Source organism: Teleopsis dalmanni, chromosome 2, assembly GCF_002237135.1.
Source record: "Teleopsis dalmanni isolate 2A chromosome 2, ASM223713v2, whole genome shotgun sequence".
Lineage (NCBI taxonomy): Eukaryota > Metazoa > Arthropoda > Insecta > Diptera > Diopsidae > Teleopsis > Teleopsis dalmanni.
In genome coordinates, this window is record NC_051847.1 from 179286452 (window position 1) to 179299157 (window position 12706).

At 28.7% G+C, this 12706-nt stretch overlaps 1 protein-coding gene across 1 annotated transcript; it reads right to left on the reverse strand.

Moving 5' to 3' along the window:
• Window positions 1-1739: 1739 nt before the first annotated feature.
• On the reverse strand, window positions 1740-4720 carry LOC119684840 (sarcocystatin-A-like). Its single transcript, XM_038098968.1, has 3 exons — window positions 4594-4720; window positions 2031-2143; window positions 1740-1969 (listed from the first exon to the last, which is right to left on the reverse strand). Exons 1-3 carry the CDS (start codon window positions 4663-4665, stop codon window positions 1771-1773), a joined length of 384 nt encoding a protein of 127 aa, XP_037954896.1. The 5' UTR covers window positions 4666-4720; the 3' UTR covers window positions 1740-1770.
• Between the last annotated feature and the right edge of the window lie 7986 nt (window positions 4721-12706).

The window sequence follows — 12706 nt, forward strand, 5'->3', positions numbered from 1 at the left end:
TGTGCAGTGCAAAAAATCCCAAAAAATCTCCCATTTGGTTTAGCATCAACTTAGCCTAACTCGCACACGACCTTAATCCAATTAAATTATCATTTTCGATAACATTAGGTCTTAACTTCAAATTTTAAATCTGAACACCATTGATGATGGATATTTGAGAATACTCGAAGCAACTGTATGGGGTCAGACAAAAAATACAATTAATTATATAAAAATGTTTTTGGTTTTGCAATTTGCTACTGTTTGAGTCTTTCTATTATAAAATCTTATGCTCAATGATAAGCAATCTATTTTTCGAATAGAAAAAGAGATAAAACAGTTCTTAAATAAAACTAATTCTTAGTCGTGCTTCTTCTAGTCAATTGTATTCAGAGAATAGTTTTTAATTTTGATTCCAAAAATATTTAATACTTTTAGATACTAGGACTGTTCCACGAGCTACTCGTAGTAAAACTCAAATAAAGTACAAACTAAGAGCGTAACACAAATAAAGTGACAAATTACGCTCTTTACACAGATTTTCATGGAACAGCTTTGTATAAAGTCTGGTGAGAATACCAGTGCCGCGGAAATAAACAATACAAAAATTTAAATTCAAACCAAAATAGCTGATTCACACATCAGCATCACACATCAACAGCATTTTCAAACTTCGACAGGGATGTTATCTCGCTCAGATCCTTTCATTTACTTGAAAATTTGCTGGTGGAACGCACTTGTGTATACACAGTGTTACTCAAAGTTACTACGAATAGCTCTTGAAACACACCTATTATTTGATGCTTTAATTATTATTTTGATTTTTTAAAAATATTTTAAAAGTTGTAAGAAAAGGTTTCAATTCTGATTTCAAACAATCGACAAATATCCACCTATACTTTATCTAAAAATCATTAATAAAATATCATGCATCAACAAATATAGTTACTTTACCAAACTGTTCATACAATAATTTCGTAGAATTATTTGATAAAAATAGAAATCTAGTAAATCTAAAAACTGGAAACTCATTTATAATAAATTTGTATAATTAATAAAAAATTTCAGGTAAAACTACTTTTTGCATCCTAACCTGAACGTTAAAAGTCATTAGTTCTAAGATAGTATTAGTATTTAATAATACTAATAGTATTAATATTTATTTATTAAGATCGAAAAAACATTATTTGAGTGAGAAAAGATTATAATGTATGTCATATTTTAACTACTTTTCAATAATTTAAGCACTATGCTTAGAACATTATTTGAGTGAGAAAACATTATAATGTATGTCTTATTTTAACTACTTTTCAATAATTTAAGCATTATGCTTATAACATTATTTGAGTGAGAAAAGATTATAATGTATGTCATATTTTAACTACTTTTCAATAATTTAAGCACTATGCTTAGAACATTATTTGAGTGAGAAAACATTATAATGTATGTCTTATTTTAACTACTTTCCAATAATTTAAGCACTCTGCTTATAACATTATTTGAGTGAGAAAAGATTATAATGTATGTCTTATTTTAACTACTTTTCAATAATTTAAGCACTATGCTTAAAACATTATTTGAGTGAGATAAGATTATAATATATGTCATATTTTAACTACTTTTCAATAATTTAAGCACTATGCTTAAAACATTATTTGAGTGAGAAAAGATTACAATGTATGTCTTATTTTAACTACTTTTCAATAATTTAAGCACTATGCTTAAAACATTATTTGAGTGAGAAAAGATTACAATGTATGTCAAATTTTAACTATTTTTTTTTAATATATTTTAAGCACTATGCTTCTTCACAACTTTTTCTTCTCCATCACATTCAAAAGTGACTTCAATGCCATTCTCCAACCATGGCTGAGACCAAATTTTGACATCGCAAACCTTGGTGGAACTGTCATTGCCCACAAGTTTTGCTTTGATTTTGTAAAGAGAACCAGAAACCACTTGACGTGAAGCAGAGATGATTTCCTCAATTCTGTAGCAATAATGAAATATTTTATATTATATTATACAAAAATTTATAATTATTTAAATACTTATAATTGGGTCCATCGCCTGCAGCCAGTTTATTTAAAGAATTTTGTAATGTATTTTCGGCATCCTTCAAATCGTCACCTTGCAAATTTTTAGGACCTCCAATAACATGAAGCTGTAAATATAATATAAATTGTAAATAACATATTAATTAAAACTATGCAAGAAAAAAAATTGATGATTTTGAAGGTGTATATCTTTACTTTAATGGTTTTGTTATTTAAATTTAAAAGAGGTAATTAAATTTAAATTAACATCAGTTTAAATATACTGATGTGAGTCGGCTACAAAACTTCTCACAGAGCATCCTCAGCTTTAACAATGATTCCTGTATTAAACTCTTTAAATTTTGTCATGCAACACAATAGCCCAATAAAATGTTAGAATTCCGGTTATAACCTGGCCTTACCTAAGTTAAAAGGCCAACAATATTGACTTTACCGAAGTTATAATCCTTTTTTCACAGCTTGACCAATAAGCAAGAAAAGGCGAGTGAAACTATCTTCCACAAGAACTAATGGAATCACAATTGACGATGCTTTAATTATTTGGATGAAGTCATATTTTAACAAACGGTTTTTACCTACTAAAGTAAAGTATTCAAGGATATTGTTCCACATTAAAATAGCATAGTCTTCTAGTGAAATTGATCGAATAGTAGATCTATGATGGTAAATTTAAAATTATTTAGGACGTGTGCGAGTTAGGCTAAGCGAGTTAGGCTCGCACACGTCCTTAGCCTAACTCGCACACGTCCTTAGTCTAACTCGCACACGTCCTTAGCCTAACTCGCACACGTCCTTAATCACTAAAATTATTGTTAATTATTTTAGAAATAGCGCAATGCCCACCTACAGTTTAATTCTATAATATAGGGAATTACAAATAATTGTTTTTAATACATACATACATATATTTTATGAATATATACATACATACATACATATATATTATGAAGATCATAATATAAAAAATTTAGAACTAGTTTGATGGAAATAAAAAGCTGCTTAACAAGTTTAAATTAATTGTTTATAATTACAATTACTCATTTTATACGATATCTAATGAAAAATTCACACAATTATAGACAGTTTATTTATTAAATTATAAATTTAAGCGTTATATTTACTTAAAATATTATTAGTTTGTAGATTAGTTATAAGTAAATTAAATTCATCAATTTAAGACAAGTCTATTTACAAAACTTTATTTAAATAGATTTGTCTTAGCATGAATGTAATTTACTAATAAATAATGTACAAACTAATAATATTTTAAATGAAGGAACTCTCAGTTGATGAACAGGTGGTCCCATATTTTGGTCATCAATTATGCAAAATGTTTATACATGGAAAACCAATCCGGTTTGGGTATAAGTTGCGGTGTCTTTGTTCGGCAAGAAACTTGGTCTGGGAGCCGATTTATAACGCGATTACTAGAAAATGTTGTTTCGAAATCAGAATAAAGTATACCTAAAATATACTTCGAGCATTTTTTTACATTCTTCCACATCATGTGTCTTCTGTCTGAAAATGCAATATGTGCAACAGTCAATGTCAGAGCAAATGCCGGTGCATAACATATTCGCTTATAATGACATAGAAAGAACAAAAATTATCTAGTGAAAACGCCCACTCTTCGATTAATCGAACACCACTTTTCACCAAAACTAAAAATTGCAAAAAAAATTTTGACTTCATATTCGTGATTTTTGACCCTAACATACGCAATGTATAAAATATTGACCAAAAATTCCAACAAAAGAAATCCTTGGGCGTATAAGGGTTAATTAATATTTTTGTCGGCTTTTGTAGTCGATGGTATTGCACTGCATTTCCCATCCTTAACAGATTCACAACCACACCTAAACGCTTGTTTTTGATAAAATAATGTTGCGGAAACTCTTTGCAACGTATCCTTTGCAACAATCGGAAAACACAATCGGAAGGAGATGCACTCTCGACAACTTGAGAGTTAGTATACATATTAAATCTAAAAGGGTTCGTAATTAAATCGATAAATTCGGGACTTTTTGGTCAATTTTTATTGATACTGCGTTTTTAAAAAGGTTTCGAAATGTCGTCAATATTGTTATATAGAAATAAACTATATAAAATAAATCTTTATATAAGTTCAAGAAGCTTTCTTTTAAAAAAAACTATCCGACACATCCGGATTTGTGGTCCGGATATGCCACAGTTTTCGAATCAGTTTGGTTTCAAATACTTTTTTAACTCGTTTGACAAGTTTCTTTTTCAACACTAATGCATTTAACTTTTTAAATGTATATTGAATAATTAGTTATAGATTTAAATTAAGCCATGACAGCACCACAAAATTTTTTATCACTATTAGCAATAACTATTATCAAGAAATGAATTCACAAAACAGGATATTTTCTTTAGTGTTGACATAAACACATTACCAACCATGACCTTTAACATTTTTGTTTTTAGATTTTTAATTGAATCCATAGAAATTCCGGTATATAAGCATTTGTATATATAAGCACATAAATATTTATATTTATTTAGTAATTATTTTTTAAGTTTGATTTTTTCTTACATCATTCGGTTTAGCATAGGTGATTGCCACAAATAGGGCAAAGAAAGCAAAAACAATCTTCGGATTAAACATTTTGATTTAAAATCAACACCGTACCAAACTGCTTAGAGCAGCTCACAACACTGAGTGAAATTCTAATGGAATGCATTCATTTATATTTGCTTCCGTAAAAATACGAGAGCAATTTATAAGCCTACATATTTATGCAACGAGTGATGCCACCACTGACAATCGTATTAGGGTTGCCAAAGTACACTATTCAAAATAATTTGTGTAATATATCGCTTGAAATATATATAAAAAGAGATTATTATTTGTATTGTTAATTTAAAAATTCATATTTATACTACGTTCAGACAGCCAAATTTCCTTAATTTCGTAAAAATGAAATTAAGTTAATATCGAAAGTGTTCATCAAGTGCTCTAAAATTAAATCATATGTTTTTTGTTTACAATTGTTAAAAATTATATGCTCCAAACACCATTTGTATCTGGGAAATTTTTAATAATAAATAATAAGTTGATTATTATAACTATGAAGGAGGTAATGGATTAGTATTTTTCACTCTATTTAATTAATAACAGATACAGTTTTTCTCTATATTCAAATTCAAAAATTTGCACTATTTTCAAAACATTTTTCAGGTTTTATTAAAGTCAACTGCGACTGATATTTATTTAAAAAAAAATGTGACTTTTTCGTTATCTCAACTTAATCTTTTTCTTAATTTCAGCCTTCGTTTCAAAGAATTTAAGGCCCTTTTCCTTAATTTCGTTCTAACCTTAAAACTGAATTTTGTGTGGAAAAAACAACTTAATATTGCCAAAACGAAGATGAAATTAAAATTTTCGAAATTTTATCGAACTAATTATATATTCTTTTTCGGTAGTATGGAAAATTAAGTTGGTATTATAGATTATGACTCCTGGTAAAGTATCATTACGGTATGAATAAGATAAAATCAACTTATCGTTAAATATGAGAAGAAATAATAGTTGGGATAATGTATGTGCTTGTAGTTAATTGAGTCTTGAAACACTATTTTTGCTAAAGCATTCTAAGGCGTTATAATTGAGCGGACAAGTCACCGAATTAATTGGAAATACATTTGCAAGATGTTGTTCTATTAATTGTAACAAAATTTATTGATTCGCACGTTTAGTAGGTTGTGTCGACGTAGAGCATTTATGTACACAATTAAATATATGACTATCGTACTTAACTCATTTTTGGGTTTATATAGATAAACCAAACCAAAATGCAGTGTTTAATTACATTTTGTCATATAAAATCCAAACAAATTTTATGCAAAGATATGTGATATAAGCTCGGAGTTTTTGTTTAATCTTATAAACTTAGTAAATCTTATGTATTTCAAAAATGATGGATAATATCGTTTTAGAACACGAGGCCTAAACATTGCATTTATAGTCAGTGTATCAAACTTCTTAATCTACGTTATTTACTACATCATAACACTAATTTTATTAAAATGTTCTCGTAATAAAATAATTTCAATCATTCAAATTACTGACACACTTAATTGCTCAAAGTCAAACTCTCCGAAAACTCTTCAAAGTGCCATGGTATATCCGCACGAATGACACGCTAAGAGACATCAGAATAGATCCGGTCAAAAAATACATAATGGATAGAGCCCTGAAGCTATACACGAAAACTGATAGGCTGTCCTACATACCACTATTTAATCTGAGAGCAGTCACAAGCCGTACGGAGCGGTATGCAGATCATAGATCAGTCATCGCATAATCAGGGAAGCTTGTGAAGAATATATAAATTAGTCAAAGAGAAGAAAGAGACTCTGTAGAAACCTCTCAGCTAGGAAAGAGTAAAAGTGCCAAGTTGCACAAAATATTTTGTTATTATCATTTAATTTAACCCATCTTGAATTGCCTTTTCATAGCACATTCATGGTCTTCAAATCATCTCAATAGCACAAATTATTCAAATTAATGATTCACATTTTTAATGATACCCATCTACCCATCAGGCAGCACCGCAAATGTCTGTATATATTATCTCTCATAAAAACAATAGAAATTTCAAAGCACAGTACGAGTGTAAACATTGTTTTCTAATGCATCGATAGGCGGATTAGCATTTTTATTTTTTTTTTTATCTGAACATCATTAGCAGAAAAAATAAACTTTTATTTATTTACTATAATGAATATAATTAAGATTTATGTACATATAATACAACTGTTTTTAATTTTTGTTGTCAATTAGTATTTGTCATAAATTAATCATCGGATCGCATCTCTCTGTTTGTATTTTGTATTTGCTTAAGCTATTACGATTTTTAGGATTACTATTTTAAGTAAATTTAAAGTTCAAGGTCTTTCACTCTAAGATAGAATCAAGTATCTAATGTTATATTATGTTATATTATATACATATATAGTTTAATAGAAAAACCTAACTGTAAGATAAAAATAGTTTGAGATCTGCCCCAATGTTAATAGGTAGTATGTAGGTATGTATAAAGATATACATACATACACAGCGACTGTTTGTCCCTATTATCGAATAAACTTGTCTCTGTTAATGGATGAAATGTACTTTAAAAAAATCTTCTGAGATCTGTTTGTGTAGAGACTATAATTACTATAAGATCTTTACCTATTATGATTATGTATGTATATTTTCAAATTGCTTTTTATCGAATTTATTAATTAAATTCTTCCTTAGTTAATTTAAAGTCTTATGTCTTTATCGTATTAGATCTTATCAGTATTCAAATAATAGGACCTTTTATCGTCTGTAATTCACTTATGTAGCGACCAATCTCATTATATGCGAGTAATGTGAGTTATATTCTATTTAAACTATTGTACTTGAATTAACATGAATGCAGCAATGTGTGCCCTTACTCTTACAAAATCTATATAAAAATATGCTCAGGAGGTTCGGTAAGTCTGGACGTTAACAATAACATAAGAGTGAATTATTAAAGGTTCTGAAAATAATCAGATAGTATACATGTAAAATTGCAGTGTATAACGATGGATCTAACATAGACAACAATAGTAGTGAATTTTTTTCAAACATACATAATAATTTAATAACTGAACTGATAAGGCAGTTCAGTATACTTAAGGTTACATATCAAAATATATCATTACTTATAATGACTTAGGTCTTATAACTTTAAGGGTTCTACATTAAGAAATTAAAATATGAAACTGAAATGATACTGGAAACAAAGGCACTTAACAAGTTTGTAGGAGTAATTGGTCGGTGTAAAAAATTTTGATATTCATTTTTTGAACGGATGTAGTTACAACTTTCTCAAGCACTTATGTTTCACTTAGTAACTACTGCTTAGGTTATATATATAATTTCCCACATTTGCTAGGAATAGTTAAATCAAAAATACTTTTTTGCACCCTCTCGGACATTTTGTGTTCTATCTTTATTTACAGTACTAACAGGGCACCGTAAATTAAAATATTACCTGACGAGACTGGGCATACATACGGATGTAAACTGTAGATTCTGCGAAGAGAATAAGAAGTTGGCCACACAATTATTGTTAGAATGCTCTGCGCTAAGGCACGTCTATTGCGTATAGACGCCTGGGAATGTATATTCTTACGGAAGAGGCAATAAAACTCTGTAAAGTAAGTTTTATACTACTTTTTATTCACGCAACAGGGCTTAAAGACCTACTTTAAACCCAGAAGGGATCACAATACAACTGACCTCGCAATTCCCAATCCCTTAACTATAATAATAATTATTTACAATAGTACATAGATAGATCAATATATTGCATTACGAATTTCTCAAACTTATTACAAAAGTAGATATATTTTCTATATAGATATTGATATAGATTAGATTCTATAGATTGATATAGATTCTATTGTAATTAAACAATTTTAAATATTCATACAGAGTTCATCCACAGATTTTTTTTCTGTTTTATTCCATATTTTTAGTGCACTTGTTTTTGTTCTATTCTTTTTTAATGTTTTTTATTTCATTAGTGCTTTATATTGGTGGTTTGACTTCTGCTTATTTTAATATAGAGATATATGTATGTGTAAGTGAAGTGAAGGGTTTTGCTTTATAATTAATTAGGGCACTATTCATTTGGATTGCGATATATTCTATGTATGATTTAATTGCTTTATTTATTTGTGGTATGCTGAGAACTCTCATTTTTTATTTAATTATATTATATACACCCATATATATGTATGTTCACTTTCTGTAATTTTTTGTGCTATAAAAATGGATTGATATCACTGTTTTATTATTTTTAAAGAAATTTGAACTCAGTTGGAATTCACATAGTGTGGTTTTTAATAACTCATTAGCTTATCTAGGGGTATTATATTATTTTTTACAATTTATGAAATCAAATTTATAATATTAAGAACAGAACAATATTAATTTATATTTATTTTTGAGAGATTATGCTATATGTGTACAGTTGAGTATTAGCTTTTTTTATGACTATGCAGTATAAGATCTTTTGAATAGAAACTGATGAGATCAGCATTTCTGTCCGACAAAACCAACTGGCCGTTGAAAAAAAAACTATATATGTATATAAAAAGAAAACTGGGGCTCTAACAACATTTCACTGTAAACTTAGATGCCCAGTTTACAAAGAGCGTTGACTATATATCCATATTTATTTATATTCATATATTTAATTATCTATAGATTTGTTTATACGAAATATTTTTTTATTTTAATATGTATCTATTGTTTTTATGATAAATTCAATAGCAGAAGTCAAAGCTAAGTAGCTTAACTCTAGATTAAATGTCCATACGCGTTGTATGACTAATCAAATAATTGGTTTTTATTTATATAGTAAAGCCTATAATTAATTAAGAGAGTACACATTTTTCACATTATTTCATAATATGTAATTGCGAGTTACAAATATTAATATTTAGCTCAGAAGTAACTGTATAAATAAATGACATCTATTCTCCTACACACACTTATGCAATTAAAAATAAATTATTTTTAAATTTCCAAGTTATATATGTTTTATTGCATATATAATCTAAAGTCAATTTATATAAATAATGTATACACCTATAATATTGTAGGGTTGGACATGAATAACTTGTATTGATTCAATAGATTCTCAAAGATAAAAGTTCAATGCTAATGTGGTATCTAGTATAATAACAGTTATAGATTCATTTTAATTAGATTAAGTTAGGTTATCCCAGAAGGATCGCCCATAGACCCATTGTGCTACCGTATTTTTTAAAAACCCAAGGGCTAAAACTATCTAGAACTTTTGGCAAAACTTATGGTGCTATTTAAAAGGAGGTCTGGAAGTTCGCCAAGATCTTCAAAAAAAAGAGCCAAAAGCTAAAATGTTAAGGTGGCGCCGCGCATGTGCCGGACAGAAGTAAAACAGGTGGGAGACACTTTCATCATCCTTACCACAACTGAGCCAGATATGGTTGAAAGGGAGATTGAGTCTCCTAGCATGATTACCTAGAATACAATGGCCTACAATGTAAGTAAACCTACAGGCCTACTGCAAAACTAATATCTCTACGGGGCATCTTTATGAGAGAGTTCGATTTTCTTATATTGGTATGTGGCCAAATTGCATACAGATGCCTGCATATCGAAGAGTCTTCCCATTTTTTTATTAAAAAGTTCATCACAGGAAAAACTCAATACCAATTTGCAAGATGTCAACAATATGCCCAGATTGTTTAGGTGTTCCGAGTGGTTTCTTGAAGCACCACGTCTAGTTAGTTTATCTGTTTTACAATTGCGGATATAATATTGAGTACAATATTAATGAGTACAATATTGAGATAATAAGTCTATACTGACCAACAATACTATATAAATACTACGAACAAATAGTTAAAAAAATCCTATATGTATAAATATTTAATGTATACAACCAGTTTTTTGTTTTAGAAGTCTCCGCGTTTAGTTTCGTGAAGGCGCGATCCTAGATGAAATCATCCTACAGTCATGTAGAATGTGGATTGCCTCCATTCTCTAATTTCAGCATTGATGATTGCAAATAATACCAAACGATAAGTTCCATTTTAACTCCATTGTTGTCTAAGTTAACATCACAACAGATGGAATTTGTCTAAAAATACAAATTGCAGGCAGTTGAAAAGGAATTGAGCTTGCGGCTTAAATCCCGAGCTTGTGTTTGGCCGGGTTTGTTTTGGGAGAGGAGAATAATATAATTTTCTAGAGTTAGAATTCTCAAGAACAACACTAAGCATTAAGTTTTTCACGATTGTTTGATCTCTATTAAACTTGCAAAATGCCTTTTGTTAGATCATGAATTTTTTTCTTGGGATTGATTAGAATCTATACACAAATATTATGTTATAAGAATAAAACCTATATATAGCTCTGAGACCTGAACTATCAAGATCACAATAATTGATCAAGAAGGATTATGTTTATGCAGAAGTAGAATGGAAAAATAGCAATAACTCTAAGCTCTATTAACTTTATGCAAAACCCAAAACTCTTCATTTGAATAAATTTTTAATAGATTATTCTGATGAAGCATAAATAGTGAATGCCCACAACAAAATAACATGTAGAGTCTTGAACCCACAATAAATTTAGATTAGATCCACAATGAGTATGAAGAAAAATATCTATTGAAAGACCAATTGATTAGTTGATATCTTCTTAACATCAGAGTCTAGGGTGGGATGTACCACAATGGATTTTAAGTACTTTTACTTTCGTCCTATGCTAAACTCTATATTATAATACATTTTTACATTATAATTTATTCTCACCATTAATCTTTAGCTTATCTCTTTTTTTTTGTCAAAATGAATGTTGAGTGTTTCTTATCAATTGGAAAATTTTTTGAATATGTTGAGAAATGTAATTAAATTACGAAAATATTATGGAATATTTTTTTCTATTAAAATTTTTTGAATTATTAAGGTCAATATGTAGTATTTTAACACTTAATCTTTATTTCTATACCAAAGCTAAATTTATGATAAGCAGAATTAAATTTAATTGCACAGATGTTGATTTTTGAAAAAATATATTTAAATAAATGTAACTGAGAGGTAGATTAGGTTAGGAATTAGTTAGGATTAGGTTAAGAGAACAAGAAGTTGGCTACACAATTTCTGTTAGAATGCTCTGCGCTAAGCCCCAAACGCAATAGATTCCTGGGAATGTACCATATATTCTTACGGAAGAGGCAATTAAACTCTGTAAAGTAAGTTCTATACTAAGCAGGCTTAGAGACCTACTTTAAACCCAGAAGGGGGCACAATAGACCTGACGGTCGCAGTTCCCAAGGTAAATATATTTCCGATATATTGGTCTTCAACATTTGAACTAAATTAAAAGATATGAAAAATGAGTACAAGAAGTTGAGACGAAGTTTTTAAAATGTGAAAATAAATAATTATTTAATTAAATTTAAACTTTCATTAGCAGATAATAAAAATAAAGTTTTAAAAATAATATTAAAAAAAAATTAATAATTTTATTATATACTAAATAGCTATACACACTTATAATTAATATGATTTAGTTTCTTCTTAATAATTATAAACGAGTATTTTATAAATTTATTCAGAATTTGAATTTATTGATTTCTACTGGAAATCCCCTTAAAAAATTTAAATAAACTTTTTGTTAAATCAAACTTTCATAAAAACTTGCTTAAGTGATTATAGTATATTAATCCTAATAATACTTTTGGTTTCTAGAACATACACATACCTAATCCAATTTTTTTGCTATACAGTGAAATATGCGAAACTGCTTGTATCATTCAAACCTGTAAATAATACCAAACTTAAAATTCCAAATTAAGAAACAAATGTACTATCTAACTTATTCATTTGTTTCCAAATAATTGTACATATTCCCAACAGCAGAGAGCTATAGTTGTTGACAACTAGACTTCGCCTGACAACAGACTTCGTTCGGTCTGTGCTACCATCTCAATAGGTTGGGATTGTTTAAGGTCACAGACTGAAGTCACAGTCCGGATTACAGCTTGCAGTCACATGTATCAATGCTCAAGTTTACTCTGGGACAGGAAATGGGTGTTAGAGTGAGAATTCATAATAAACGCCTCAACGAA

Bases quoted from the DNA above. Each gene is read 5' to 3' on its own strand.
- LOC119684840 (XM_038098968.1), bottom strand. From the start codon at position 4,665: ATGTTTAATCCGAAGATTGTTTTTGCTTTCTTTGCCCTATTTGTGGCA. The intron at 2,144-4,593 runs GTAAGAAAAAAT...TTATATTTACAG, and splicing joins CCTATGCTAAACCGAATGAT to CTTCATGTTATTGGAGGTCC. The intron at 1,970-2,030 runs GTATTTAAATAA...TTATTGCTACAG, and splicing joins GGCGATGGACCCAATTATAA to AATTGAGGAAATCATCTCTG.